The sequence below is a fragment of the Gouania willdenowi genome, chromosome 15 (genome assembly GCF_900634775.1).
Source record: "Gouania willdenowi chromosome 15, fGouWil2.1, whole genome shotgun sequence".
NCBI classification, from domain to species: Eukaryota; Metazoa; Chordata; class Actinopteri; order Blenniiformes; family Gobiesocidae; genus Gouania; species Gouania willdenowi.
Genome location: NC_041058.1, coordinates 3,518,675 through 3,534,954, shown reverse-complemented (window position 1 = coordinate 3,534,954; position 16,280 = coordinate 3,518,675). Strand labels below are relative to the sequence as shown.

At 36.9% G+C, this 16,280-nt stretch overlaps 1 protein-coding gene across 3 annotated transcripts in view; it reads right to left on the bottom strand.

The window, feature by feature from the left end:
• Positions 1–7,445: 7,445 nt before the first annotated feature.
• The window catches only part of cdh11 (cadherin 11, type 2, OB-cadherin (osteoblast)), a 117,536-nt gene continuing 108,701 nt past the window's right edge, over positions 7,446–16,280 (bottom strand). For all 3 annotated transcript variants that reach the window (XM_028468388.1, XM_028468387.1, XM_028468389.1), the window contains 4 exons: positions 15,282–15,399; positions 12,676–12,927; positions 11,198–11,349; positions 7,446–10,627 (listed from right to left, as the gene is read on the bottom strand). In XM_028468388.1, the coding sequence (XP_028324189.1) occupies positions 10,265–10,627; positions 11,198–11,349; positions 12,676–12,927; positions 15,282–15,399 (885 nt within the window). In that variant the 3' untranslated portion in view covers positions 7,446–10,264. The remainder of the gene's footprint in view (positions 10,628–11,197; positions 11,350–12,675; positions 12,928–15,281; positions 15,400–16,280) is intronic.

Here is a 16,280-nt window from a genome sequence, read left to right as displayed (position 1 = left end):
ATTTTTGGCCACTCCAATTTATAACTTTCAACCAATTTTTGTGGTTTTTAAAATCCCATTTCACCACCTTTTCCACCATGTTTGGTCACTTTTAACCCATTTTGTTTCAGATTAAATCAAGGATTTACATATTTAAGATGACTATATACTACACAAATAATAATAAACGTTCCTGGATAACAGTGGATATTATTCATATGAATGAATTAATGTGATTATCACAGATTCATAGAGCAATAAACAGTAAACGCTAAAATTTTCCTCTTTATTCCCACTTATAGACGTCTCCAAAGAAAGGTAACAGAACCACTAAAAACAGGTTGAGAACCACTGCCCTTCCAGTAAGTTCCTCTGCTCGGGTCTTTAATTGTTTTTGGAGAGGAACGAGGAGTGAATGTGTGAGTTTCAATCTTCTGTTGAGCTTTTTTATTGTCCATCATGTACCAATAGGCTTTGAATATTGATTAATCCACATCCTCTGTGGCCTGCGGGGATGTAGCTGGTGGCTTTGAAGCGCGATAAGCTTTTAACTCAATGCGTTTGCGAACAAAACCTTCAATTTTTCAGTGAACAAAAAAAAAAGCAATAAAGCCTTTTTTTGTCCTGTGTATTTCCAAAGGACACTCAGCAGGTGAGTCTCACAATAGAGATTTAGCTGCTGAGTGGAGGCGACCGTGGGCTGCAGTGTGTGTACTCTATACCCCACCATCGGAAGCCAATATACACACTCCATTTTTCACGTCAACAAGTTCTGCAAGAAAACAATCGTTTGCAGCAAAGTTAACTTTCTAAATGAAATGCATTAAAAAATCGTTCATCAAATAAAATCCGCAAGAAGGTGGAAAACAGTGTTTCTGCACATCAAAGCAAGATTTTTTAACCAAAATCTTTACACATAAAAATAACAGAAAATATACAAAAACACTCTGAATGACAAAAAGACACAAAACGATCATAAATATTGCAAAATGACAACAATAACACACACAATGACTACAAATATACACAAAAAATAACAGAAAATGTTGCAAAAAAGACAACAAAAATACACAGAATTACAAAATATACACAAAATACTCAGAATGACAAAAAATTACACAAAATAATCACAACTAATACAAAATCACAATATAAACACCAACAATGACTACAAATATACAGAAAAATAACAGAAGATCGTACAAAAGACAATGAAAATGCACAAGATTACAAATTATGCACAAAATGACAAAAACACACAAAACCACCACAAATAATACAATAAAACAACAAAAACATGCACAATGACTACAAATAAATACAAAAACAGATGATTTTACAAAAACAAAAATACACAGAATTACAAATTATGCCCAAAAAAAACAGGAAAACATACAAAAATAACACAAAATACCGACAAAATGACATGGAATGACAACAAAATGACATAAAACTGTCACAAAAAACACAAAATGACAACAAAATACACATACGATGACTACTAATATACACAAAAAATACAGATTTACAAAAAAGAAAACACAAATACGCAGAATTCCAAAAATATTCAACAACAAAAAGCACAAAATTACCAAAAAATTCTGCAAGAAAACAATCATTTTCAGCAAAGTTCACTTTCTAAATGAAATACATTTGAAAACCGTCCATCAAACAATGTTTGTGCACATGAAGTTTCACCTGCACACTCATTAAGATGCCTATAAACACATCCTACGTTAAAGCGGTGGATCCACTCGTCTTTACAGAGTCTATAAAAGCCGTGTTGTGCAGCTACCAGTGTCGGAACGCTGCAGAAAGTGATGCATCACAAAGAAAACCAGGCTCACTCTGGAGCCCGAGTGCTTTTATTTGCTCTCTGCGCTTTTATGGGGAAACGTCAGAGGAAGAAAAGCATTATGGGTATGCACATACAGAGATTATAGATGAGGCGTAAAAGAAGCCTGGGGAAATGAAAATACAGCGGCAGAGAGGAATGTCAATATACAGCTGAGGATAAACACACACATGCCAGGATGTAGATAATAGACATACATCAAATAGATCATGGCCTTGATGCCATTCTGTCTGACTGTTACATTTATATGAGTTTATTTTTTTGATGTTGGAATAAAAACTTAATTCTTCAATCATTGATGTCTCCTCCAAAAATGATGTTAAAATGTAGCATAGCAGTAGCTTGTTCATTAGCGTAGCTTAGCACAGGAGTTTAGAGCAATGATTTGATCACTTATGAGTCCCAATAATATCTTAAAGCTCACAGAGGTTTCTAGTAAAGTTCATTCTGTCACATATACTATGGACTAAAGTGTTTGCACACTATCGTGCAAAATGATTAGAAAAAAAATAAATAAATAAATAAAAATGCCAAAAAATGCACACAAAAAAGATAGTAAAAGATGCAAAAAATAAATAAATACTGAGGATGACAAAAAAACACAAAATGACAACCAAAACACAAAATATGACTATAAATATACACAAAAATAACTGTACACTTGACAAAGACAACAAGAATACACAGAAATATAAAAGTATACAACAACAAAATACACAAAATGACAAAATATACAAAGAAATAACAGGAAAAAAAATAAAAATAATACTCAGAAGAACAAAACCATCACAAATACAACGCTAACCCACAACTACAAACATTGACAAAAATAACAGAAACAATTACAAAAAGACAACTAAATACACAGAACTACACAAATGTAAAACAACAGATTACACAAAATGACAAAATAAACAGAAAATTAACTGAAAAATGCCAACAACAAAAAATGCTCAGAATGAAAAAAAAATACACAAAACAAAAAAACAAGACAGAAAATGACAAAAAAAAAAAAGACAAAACCATCACAAATAATACAAAATAACAAAAAATAATAGATATCCTGCATTAATGCTTAGATTAATATTTTTTTTTCTAAATACTGACATTAATATTCATCATGTAACCTGGGATCAGATACAAAACCATCACAAATAATATATAAATACTTAGAATGACAAAAAGTACAGAAAATTACTACAAAAAGACACAAAAACCAAAAATATACAAAATGACAAAAAAGTTATCTCCTGTATTAATGATCAGATTAATCATTTTTCTAGACATTGACATGAATGTTGGTCATGTGACCGTCGGATTTGATAAATGATATTTTTGTGACCTTTGATCTTCTTTGACTTTGTGTTTATTTGTTACTCTTAAAAGAGTTTATTAATACATCGATGCATTATGATATATTTGTGTTTTGTTTGACATGTCATCTGCTCAGGAGGTTAAAATGCTGCTGCAGGAGAGGAGGATTATGGGTAGTGAGCTTTTAGAAAGTCTATTTGCCTGATAGATTTGTCCACTTTCTGTCAGTTTGATAGAAAACCACCAAATGACATGGGTCCAGTTTGTTCTCTCTCCGTCTCCCACATCCTTATCTCATCTCACGGGATGGACTGAGAGAAGGCTTTGCTGTTTACTGAAGAGCCACTTCATTATTAAAAACTAATCAGACTTCACGCTGACACACAGTGAACTGTAATTATGTGAACAGCAGAGGGAGAGACTGAGAATGAGAATAGAGATGTTAGAAGCTGCCAAGAGGAGGAGAGAAACCACAAGGAAGAACCAGTAATCCACTGGGTGAGGGGCATTGGTGCGTGTCTCAAATCCACTGCAGTCAGAGGATCAGAAACGTGTCATTTGGGCTCTGATTATAAAATAATTAGTAAGCAACCAGTTGGAAATGGATTTGAAATGATTCAGGCCCAACCCTAAAGTGGGATTGAATAGTGGTTGTTCATAGAGTAAAGGATGGAGGAGCTACTGTTCCAGCAGCTTTGACAGCTAGCAGCTAGCTTAGCTTCAATGCTAGCAAAAGGTTGTGAATTTCATGACAACAGAAGCATCTATGAAAGGCCCTGAAAACAACTCAGTGTTCACCTTAATGTGGTGATTTACTCTAACGCTCAATATGCTAGAACATGTACCACCTATAGAGTCCAGAGAGAGACGTTCAAAAGGGGACATGTACTCACCCGAAAAGTCTAAAAAGGGACATGTACTCACCCGAAAAGTCTAAAAAGGGACATGTACTCACCCGAAAAGTCTAAAAAGGGACATGTACTCACCCGAAAAGTCTAAAAACGGGACATGTACTCACCCATAAAGTCTAAAAAGGGGACATGTACTCACCCGAAATGTCCAAACAGAGACATTTGTTCTCCCAAAGTCTAGAAAGGGACATTAACCAAATCTGAAAAGAACTAATCAATCTAAAAATTTACACACCCATAAAGTTCAAAAAGGGACATTTACCCACCCAAAAAATTCAAAAAAAGAACTTTTACCTACACACAAAGGCCAAAAAAGAACATGCACCCACAAAAAAAAGTCAAAAAAGAGACATTTACCCACCTGAAATGTTCAAAAAGGATCACTAACCAACCTAAAATGTCTCAAAACCAACATTTGCCCCTCCCAAATAGTGAAAAAGAAGACATGTACCCCCAAAAAAGTAACATTATCCGATCTAAAAGTTTAAAACGGATGATTAACCAACCTAAAATATCCAAAAAGGAACATTTTCCCACCAACAAAGTACCAAATTTGCCCACAAAATAAAACCAATATACGGTACAAAGTAAAAGTTAGTAAATCCTGATAAAAGCTAAAAAGATTGAGATTAGAGTCATGAGGTAGTAAATAATTACATCTGCTTAATAAAATAACATTTTCACTGCCGTTTATTTATTAATTTGTTTGCTTCTCTGTAAAGAGGAATAAGTCAAAAATACTCAACAGTTTTGACAAATTTTTGTATTGAATTTTGGACCAGAATTAGGTTCAGTTTTGTTGAGTTGGTTTCTAAATTAGCCCACCTAGTTTTATCTAGATATATATATATATATATATTTAATCAACGTACAGATCACAGAAACCATCCTCATCAGGTAAACGTATACAGTATGTATGGCCAGGGTTTGCCTCGCTGATCCCTGACAGCTGCTGTTAAATCTAAAACATCTGACTTCACGCTCCAACACCGGCACATTTTAACCGATAAGCTGCTCAGTCGTTATTTCTCCATCTCCGACCTGTCAGCATTGATTATGTATTTAGTTCCATACGTTAAGCCTGTCAGGTAAATGTGCTGTGTTCACCAAATCACGTCTCCTTTACTGCACACAGCTTGGATTTCATGATTAAAGACTCCCCACATCAGAATCATAAGCTAATAAAGTTAAATATTCCTCTACTTTTCCATCTTCTTCCTGTTTTACAGTGTATCACCTCTTTTGTTGTGGATCTAAAGTGCAGCCTGACCTTTTTCCACCGATGCTGAATGGTGTGTGTGTGTGTGTGTGTGTGTGTCCATCTAATCTTTGTGCTTCTGCCGATAAACACTTTTTCAAATGGAGATGCATATCCCATTGGTGAACTTTGAAGTTAATACAGAAAAAAAAAAAAATGGAAAATATGCTTGAATGACGAGAAAAACATCACTATTTTTGTGTTTCATTCAAAATAAGAGCTCAGTGAAGAGGTAATTTAAATAAATGGAATTCAAATTGAGTGTGATTTTGATACCAAGTTTTTGGGAGTCATATTTGATTCTAAATGATCTTAGAGGCAACACAAACTATATGAAGACAAAAATCTATAAAACACTTGGGACATGAACATTTACCCACGCAAACAGTCCAAAAAGAGACATTTACCCACCAGAAAAGTCTATAAAGGGACATGTATCAACCCAAAATGTCCACAAAAAGATATTTATCTTACCAAAATGTCCAAAAATGGACATGTACCAACTCAAAAAGGATTGTTTATCTGCCCAATATGTCCAAAAAGAGACATTTACCCACCAAAAAAGTTCAGAAAGGGACATTTGTCCACCAAAAAAGAGCAAATAAAGACATTTGTCAGCCCAAAATGTCCTTTTAAATGTTCCTTAAAGCTCCCATTTATTCCGTACTGTGTAAAACTTTAGGGAACCATGGATAAGTAATAAAATTGTTTTATTGTTCAAAGCTAAATTAAAGGCTCTTCCAGAAGGTGTTAAAATACTTCATGTTGGTCATGTAAGCATTTCTGCTTCACCCTGTATCAGTCTTATTCTAAATTAAACACACAAGAGATAATAACCACACAACCACTACTGATGATAAAAGGTGAATACCTACTGGAGCTGGAGATTTATGGACGATGGTGATCGGCTGCAACTGGTGTCATCAGCACACCTGTGTTTAAATGAAGGACACACACACACACACACACACGCGACACCTGTACAAACCTCAGTCGTGTTTTATGTATTTCCAATAAATCAAAGTTGTGCACAATCAAACAAAAACTAAAGTACTTTCAGTGTTTTGCATGAGCTCAGATCTTCTTTTTCTTTAATTTTCTTCTGCATCAAGTGCTTTTCTTTAATATCTTCTCATATATGAAATTAAAATTAAACTGGGCTTTAAGCCTTTATTCATCATGTATATATTTAAATTTGTCCTAGGGCCTGGGGAGCTGTTCGGGGTTAAGGGAGTTGCTCAACATCCCACAGTGACGACCCAGGTGAGGCTTAAACTGGGAACCCTCTGATTACAAGGCCAGCGTCTTTAACCACTAGGCCACCACTGCCTTTATTTTAACCCAGATGCAATTTTTCTGCAACTACACCAAACTTGCCATATTTTAACCTATTTTTATCACTTTTTATTGCCATATTTTTGTTCCTCTTACAGCATTTATGCTACATTTCTCCCATTTCTGACACTTCTCCATCAAATTTCAATTTTTTTTTTGCACGTTAGGCACTTTTAAACCATTCCACCTAATGTTGCATAAGTTAAACCATTATTTTCACTTTTAACCTCTAATATTTCATGATTATTTTGCCAATTTAATCACATTTGTCATGCATATTATTTAACAGTTTAAACTAATTGTTCCAATATTGACACTTTGAACCCTTTTTTCTGTCCATTTTTGGCCACTCTAATTTTTACCTTTTAACCAATTTCTGTGGTTTTTAAAACCTCATTTCATCACCTTTTACACCCGTGAAGGAGGAAATATATGTATTGTGTATTTTTGTTGTTCTTTAGTTTTTTGATAATTTTGCATGTTTTTGAAGTCAGTGTTTTATTGTTGGGTTCTTTGTATGTTTCTGTGTAATTTTTGGAGTTATCGTGTGTGTTTTTGGAGTAATTTGTATATATTAATGTAAGGTTTTGTTTTTTTGTATGTTTTTGAAGTCAATTTCTGTTTTATTGTGGTTGTTTTGTTTGTTTTTGTGTATTTCTTTGAGTTGTCTCGTGTAATTTTGGAGAAATTTGTGTATTATTATGTAAGTTTGTGGAATTTTATGTTTCTGAAGTCAGTTGTGGTTGTTTTGCATGTTTGCATTTGCATACTTGAACACACGGTTTACTATTAGTTTAATAAAAAGAGCTTTTATTTCAAAGTTGTTGGTTTTTTTTTTTTTTTTTCGCTTCGGAGATTGAAGCACATAGTAAAGCAACGATACAATGTTCAGAAAATATAAGTGTGATGCTGTAAAATCTTTTTATTCTTATCGTCTTTACATGGTTTTTTTGTCGTAATACTGGAATATTCTGCATGTATACTAAAATAAGAACTTTTAAAATTGTACAAATCGGTACCATAAAACTCCACAGCGAATAAAAAGGAGGCGTTCTCTCTCGATGCTGCAACAAACCAAAAATAAAAATGTGCTCATTTTCCTCTTTAACAACGGGGAATAATAAAGAAATGGCAACTTAAGGAAGAAAAAATGTTAAACAAAAACAATAAACTCAGAAGCTGATATCTGACTTTGTGCAGGACGTGTTGGTCAAACATGGACGATGTCCTGCAGCTGCAAAACGGCTCGTAAAGGAACAATAAAAAACAACAACAATAATAATAAGAATCATGAGAATATAATAACATTAAAAAGCAGATTGAACCAAAAACCTTGCACTCCAAAAAAAAGATGTTTTTTCTCCTTAAAATATGGGGCGCCGAATGTATAAACCAATTCACTGTATCATAGTCGACATATTTTGAACATTTAGCTCATTTTTCCTTCATTTGAAACAAAAATTCATGTAAAACAGCACATTGTTAAAAAAATGTGTAAACATGAAAAATAAATCTAAATGTAAATGTTAAATCTGAATGTAAAAGTTAAATGTAAATCTAAATATTAAATCTGAATTTAAATCTAAATGTTAAATCTACATTTAAATGTTTAATTGATTGCCAAGTGTAAAACTAAATATTTAGAAATTATATAAGGTCAGTATCGGTCAAACACGAAGTCCCGCCCACACCCCACACACCCCATGCCCCAAGGCCCGTACACCAGTCATTACCGCTCTTTCAAGTTTGCCAGTTTGGAGTGAACCCGCAATGCATGGCTCTTCAACCTCTTCTCACACTCTGAGCCGCAATCGGTAAATGTGGGCAGTGCCTCGTGATTGACAGGTGCTGACCTGCTCACTTTGCATAATTTGTAAACATTTAGCTTTACACTGTGCGACCGACTGAACATTTAGACTTCGATTTATCATTAAGGTTTAGATTTAACATTTAGATTTACAGTTAACATTTAGATTTAAATTTAACATTTAAATTTAGATTTTTTTTTCACATGTACACGTTTTAAACAGTGTTATAGCACATGCTGTTTTACGTGAATTTCTGTCTCAAATGAAAAAAAAATAAGCTAAACGTGAGGAAAGTGACATAAATGTTCAAAATATGTCGGCTATGAAAATGAGTTTTTACATTCAACACCCCAATATGAAATCCCCTTTGTACGATTAAAAAAAAAAACACACACTTTCCTGTGTTTTCTTTCTTTTTCCGTTTCGTTCGTGTATTATGTTTAAATAGCACAACATGTTGATACAACAAATGCTGCTGCTCGCAGAGATGATGTCTGGAAGTAGAAAAAACACAGTGCATGTCTTTAGCAGTCTACATTTACAAAGCCGGCACACGCACACACGCGCACACGCACACACGCGCACAAAAATAAAGAAAAGACGCGTCCTAATCCAAGACGTGTTGGATTATTACTGACACACATCTGTACACACATCATGGAGAGGGTTGGATTTGTGATTATACTTTTTGAATTACAAAAAAAAATCAGAGAAAGGAGTACAAATAATAATAATAATAATAATAATAATAATAATAATAATAATAATAATGATAATAAACTAAAATGCACCACGCTGCAAGTGTCCACTAAGTTTAAGGCGATTTTTAGAGCTCACAGGTTTTTTTTTTACTGAGTATGATTGATCATCATAGGTGGACTCCAAAACTAGGAAGTGATCATTCATTGGTGGATCTGTTCAGGAAGCGATTAGGGAGTGTAAGGAAAAAGGGGCGTGTCCTCCTTGCTCGTTTTTTCTTTGGGGTGATGATGGAAAACAATAAATCATCCACAGGTTTGAAACTTGAATCCATGTTTGTCTATTTCTGGGAATATATATATAAAAAAAAAAGATAAGTTCTCGTGTGTTGGCTCGTTCGTTGGTTTTAGTGTATAGCTACAGTCTCTAGCTCCTACTGCTGTTGTCTCTACCCCTAGAGTTGTTGTTAAGTTATTATAAGGCCACCATACTGCCAAGACGCCACCAGCATCTTTACAGTATCAACAACCCGGAGTTTCTTCTACCATCCAAACAAAGACAAAATATTTCCTTTTCTCCAATTTTATCATCTTTCTCGTCATTGTTTGTTCTGGAAATGGACAAAACTAAACCACCCACGTTAAGGAACTTGCCAAGGAAAAAAAAAGCTCTCTTTTCTCACCAACATTTCAGAATGAATGTGAATCCAGTCCACAAAAGCGTAAAGAACCTCTAGTAAACTAAACAGATTGCTATAAGCTGCTAAAGGTCATATTTGATCATCCTTTCAATCACTTACCAACAGACTAACCGTTCACACAACAAACTTCCCAGCCCTGCAGAGTCTGTAGATAGAGGAAGGAGTGGGGGGGTGAGGGGGGGCACTGGGAAGAACGCAGGGATCAGGGAAAACTGGGAGCAGTTCAAGTCCAAGCATTCATCATGTGTCCGTGACCAGGAAGATTCCACAGTATGAAGACCGCTTTTTTAATCGTCTTCAACCGATCAGCTAGAGCTAACCAGTCGGTAACCGTTGGTCGTGATCGTTACCAAATCCTCCAGGAACCAGAAAACAGGGGTCGCCGTCCACTCGGTAAGACCAACGTTAAGAGTCTTCGTCGTCGTCACCGTCGTTAACGCAGCAGTCTTTGGTCCCGTACAAGTCTGCCAGCCTCTTAAAGCGCGGCCCCCAACTCTGCAGATAGTCATAATCCAAGTCAGACTCGGTCGTGACCGACTCGAGGGAGCTCAATGATCCAGCCAATGATCCTCTGCCCTCGTAGCCGTAGATCTGGATGGAGTCGTATGGAGGAGCGGTCGGGTCGCTGTCGGCCTCGGCGATTCGAGTCTTGATGAAGTCGTCCACGTCGACGCTGTTGGCTGCGGGGCGCCCCATTCCGGGTCTGGGAAACTGGAGCTCCGGTTTGATGTCCTTACGAGGCAGGAAACCATTGGCACCGTCGGGGTTCTGGATGATCAGAGAGGGAAAGAAGCTTCAATTAAAACTCTACGATTAAAATAATAATACAATTTCTTTCTGTAAGCACACCAAGTGACCAGAACAGATAGATAGATAGATAGATAGATAGATAGATAGATAGATAGATAGATAGATAGATAGATAGATAGATAGATAGATAGATAAGCCCATATATGATGCTGTGAATGTGGGCTAGTTATCTTGAAACATATTTGGGCCAGTTTTAGCTGAATTATGGCAAGTTAGCATCGACTAATCTAGAAATGAACCAAAAGTGGCCCATTAATGAGGCACCATATTCATTTGGTCTGTTCTTGGTTGACATTTGGCATTTTGATGGTTTGGTTGTGGCCAAGATTTGGCAAAGAGGAGCAGTGTGTGGGTACGATGGGCCAGATATGGACCAGAAGAATTCTGCTATCTGAGATGGCAATGTGCTGAGGTGCTAATCTATCTATCTATAAATAATGTCCATTGATCAGCAGAAACAGAGGGATATTGAGCCTGAGTTGATCTATTTTTCCTTCTATTCTTAATCTATTCTGCAGAAGTTTTTACCTGCAGTGTGGCGATATCAAACGCCTCCGTGTCCTCCTCGCCACCTCCTTCGTCGTCGTAGGTGATGATGTTCTCCCGGATGTCTTCCTCCTCGAACAAAATCAACGGCTCTTTCTTCTGCCGCCTCAGCGCCACAAACAGAACAACGATCGCTGACAAAAAAAGAAGATGAAGGTTGTTGGTCACAAGAGGACGTGGATATGTGACGATGTGTGATTGCAACGCGGACAGTTCCATTTACGGTACGGTAAATCATCTTTGGGCTACATGTTCATCCCAATTTGATTGGAAGTAGTTAATCAATATGTCAGAGATGTTCAGCACTCTCTATAACAGTGGTTCTCAACCTTATAGGCCCAGTGACCCCAAAAATAAAGGTTCCAGAGATGTGGACCCCCACTGTAGCTGAAGGTGGTTGAACACAGACATGAACATTGAAGAACAGTCATGTGGAGACAGGACCATCTATCAGAGGGAATAAAGGGGAGAGATTGTTGGGGTCGATCCATAAAGTCAGTAAAATGATGGTCTATTGATCTATGAATCTGTGATAACCACATTTATTAATTTATCTGAATAATATCCACTGTTATCCAGGATGTTTATTATTATTTGTGCCATTGTATATAATCATCTAAAAGATGTAAATCATTGTTTTAATCAGAAATAAAATGGGTTAAAAGTGACAAAATATAGTGGAAAAGGTGGTGAAATTGGATTTTATAAACCTATGAAATTTGGTCAAAAGTTGCAAATTAGTGGCCAAAAACGGACAGAAAAAGTGGCAAAAGGGTTTAAAGTGTCAATATTGGAACAATTAGTTTAAAGTGGCAAATAACTGGAATGACAAATTGTTACTGTGGTTAAATTGTCAAAAAAAATAAGCATGAAATATGGTGAAAAGAAGTTAAAAGTGACAATGGGTCTGAATTGAAATATCTTGAAAGTGGAGAAAATTTGCAGGAAAGGCATTGAAATTTCATGGAGAAGTGTGAGAAATGGGAGTAATGTAAACTGCATTAAAAAGAGCGAAAATATGGCAAGAAAAAGTGATGAAAATAGGTTTGAATACAACAAGTTTGGTGTAGTTGCAGAAAAAAGTAAAAAATAAGCAAAAATGGGCTCAAATTCTTAAAAAAATATTCTAAGTTCCACATTTTACAGCAACATTTTCATCCATTCTCTGCATGATTAGCGGTGTACTGTAGGTCCACAATAAATAAAAGTGAGCTCAACATTTATTAGCCAAATTGATGCACTGGGATCACGGTTTGAAAAATATCTTCACTGATTACAAGAACATTGAGTTATCAGACTTTTTCCTGCTCGCACTCTGTCAAACCATGGTAATCACACAATATATTCAAATCTAATACACTGTGAGAGAAGCTTATTGAAATGAGTAATGCCCACGATGTTCCCAGAAAAGACAAATATGCAACTGTAGGGGCGTTTCTGGCTTCTTTCTTTTTTCTTACCCAGCAGAATGACGATACAAGCCAGGATGGCGATGAGGGCCCCTGTGCTGAGTCCAGCAGGCAGGACGTAGGGCAGCACGTTGCACGACTGGATCACGTCTTTGCTGTCGCACGAACACACGCGGATGGTCAGCGTGTTGGTGCTGCTCAGGGCGGGGAAGCCGTTGTCGTTGATCTCTATGGGGAGGTGGTAAACGTCTTGTGTTTGACGGTTTAATCCCTTACGAACTACAAAAATACTGGCTGTGCTGTCTGTGGAGGAAAGGAGAGAAACAACACCTTTTACTTTTGGTCAGTGATCACAGTGACTATCAAATACCATTCATTATACCGTTTATTGCTATATGCAGACCAAGTGCCTAGAATAGATAGATAGAAAGATAGACAGATAGAAAAATATTCAGAAATTTCAATAGATCGATATTTCGATACATAGATAGATAGATGTTTTGATAGATAGATATTTTGATAGATATATATTTAGATAGATAAATATATAGATATTTAGATATTTCAATAGTTTGATATTAAGAAAGATGGATATTCAGATATTTAGATAGATAGATAGTATCTCATCGGTATATGTATTGTCTTTACTTTTTGTGAAAAACTATAATTCATATTGATTTGCAATTCGTTTGGTAGTTTGTTATGCAAGCTAACGGTTAACAAATGGCTATGAGACAGCTTGGAATGACGGTCTCAACATGTCGTGTGTGTGTGTGTGTGTGTGTGTGTGTGTGTGTGTGTGTGTGTGTGTGTGTGTGTGCGTGCGTGCGTGCGTGCGTGCGTGCGTGCGTGTGTGGTGTAATGTTATGCACTCTGGTCCATGTAGTCTTTAGTGGCCTCTCGTACTGTGTAGAGATATCATCAGCATTAAACCCAAATGGCTCCAAACACAGCGTATGATCCATGTGAGTCGTGATTACTGCAGCACGTAGAGTAGACGATGCTTTTAAAGATAATTACAGTACGTGCAGACCAACCTGAGCGTTTGAGGCCTGGGAAAACAACGACCGAGACCAAGCTAAAAAAAAGCTCACATCGATGGAGGTCTGGCTAAATGTTAGTGCTGATAATGTAGCAACGTAGACCACATGAGAGCCGGCAACTTGCTTCAACTTAGAAATATGGGTAACACTTGAAGTTTTATACATAAGGCTGACATAACACTGTCATTGGCATGAATAAGGTGTCATGAAGGCTGTCATTAACTGTCCTTTGTTACCCTAACTCCTAAACCTTTGTTACCCTAACTCCGAAACCTTTGTTACCCTAACTCCTAACCCTTTGTTACCCTAACTCCTAACCCTTTGTTACCCTAACTCCTAACCCTTTGTTACCCTAACTCCTAAACCTTTGTTACCCTAACTCCTAACCCTTTGTTACCCTAACTCCTAAACCTTTGTTACCCTAACTCCGAAACCTTTGTTACCCTAACTCCTAACCCTTTGTTACCCTAACTCCTAACCCTTTGTTACCCTAACTCCTAACCCTTTGTTACCCTAACTCCTAAACCTTTGTTACCCTAACTCCTAACCCTTTGTTACCCTAACTCCTAACCCTTTGTTACCCTAACTCCTAACCCTTTGTTACCCTAACTCCTAACCCTTTGTTACCCTAACTCCTAACCCTTTGTTACCATAACACAGAAATAGGCAATCTTTATCACAGTGGGGGCCGGAGAAATAGGATTTTCAGATCTGAGGGCCACATTATCAGAATTCCTGTCAGTATTTAGAATAATTACCTGTCTTTGCGTCAACACATGAAAGAATAAAGAATTATGTGTGTTTTTGTTGTTTTGAATGTTCTTTTTTGTTGTAATTTTGTGTGTTTTTCTGTAATTTTGTCTGTTATTTTGATGTGGCCCCCGGGCCACCAGTTGCCCGAGACTGCATTAACTACGAGCCTAATCCCTCCTAGATCCCTCCATCAAACCCAAAAAATGCCAACATAGCTCCAAAGGTGTCATAATTTAGCGAAATGACACTTAATGACACCTTATTCATGCTAATGAGAGCGTAATGTCAGTCTTTTTTAAAACTTCAAGTAAAGTGTTACCGAAAGATGTTCAATGATTCTCTGGTGTTCATACATTTCCATGACCAATCTGCTATCCTTCATCATCCCTCTCTCTCTCTCTTTCCTTGCACTTTGTCTCACCCAAGGCACAACAAACCTAATTCAATCAGACGGACCCCTTCAGATATATGTACAGACGGACAGAGACCCCACTGCAATTATTACAGCCCGCAGGACGTGTGTACATACGCCTGTGTGCACCAGAGATTTGGAGCACCTGCTGATTTCTGCAAGGTACTGTGAGCCTCCATCTGCTTATACTTTGATCTAATCTCAGCAAAAAAAAAATATTTAAAAAAAACAACCCCACAGCAGCAGCAGCAGAAGAAGCAGCAGCAGCAGAAGAAGAAGAAGAAGAAGAAGAAGAAGAAGAAGAAGAAGAAGAAGAAGAAGAAGAAGAAGAAGAAGAAGAAGAAGAAGAAGAAGAAGAAGAAGAAGAAGAAGAAGAAGAAGAAGAAGAAGAAGAAGAAGAAGAAGAAGAAGAAGAAGAAGAAGAAGAAGAAAGTATTAAAGGTGTTGACCTCTGTTGTCTCTCAGGGAGAAGTTGTGGTTGTGGGCGACTTCTGGAGCCAGGCTGAAGGTGAAGTGTTGTCTGTGAGCCATCTCGTCTTTGTCCACCGCACTCACTGTTTCAATGACCTGAAACAAACACAAGGATTAGACCCAAAACTCAACAACAGGGCATTATTTGGAGGCTTTTCAACCAAACTGGAACCAAACTCTGTGCTGGACTAAAGACTCTGGCCACAGTCAGGGTTGGGTCTGGACTTAAAGAGATCCTCAACCTAAATAACAATGATTGTTCTCTGTAAGCTAGTAGTGTTGTCATCAAGACCACATGATACGAGACCAAGACTTGCCTGAGACCAGAATGCACAGAGACCAAGACAAGACCAAAACTTTTGGGAGTCTAGGCTGAGTCAAGACCAAGACAGAGACTTAAAAATCAGTTTCAAAATCCATGATAAGGTTGAACAGTTAAAGAACATTCTCTCTTTAGTTTTAGTTTCTTATGAATACATTTGACTGAAACGGTAACACATTAATCGAAGATATTTGTCGATTTACCAAGTTCTTCTGCTCATTATCACGTTAGTAAAGTTGAAGAATAGCAGAAATTAGTGCTGGTCTTGACAAAAAAATCCAGAGTTCGGGCACTCCGAGACTGAGTCTAACCTAATAAAGACCAAGACCTTTAAAATCTGGTCTCGAGACCAACACCAGTCTCTATCCTTTGATGTGACCAAGTCGAATATATAATATTTGATTCAGAAATTTCAAACATTTTGGAGACTCTTCATTGTGCTACTGGCAAAACCCTCGGTTAACTTCAAAACAAGAGCCTTATTTACAAGAGATACAAACTAATGGAAGACAAGAAGAGATGCTTTTGTTTTGAAAAGGGAATGTATGATTTTTAGCTTGAAGCCAGTCCCAGGACCATTTTACGTTCCGCTCGCAATGCATCATGGGACGGTTGAGTATGACTAGTGTGCCCACCGTGCATACTTAAAAAATGT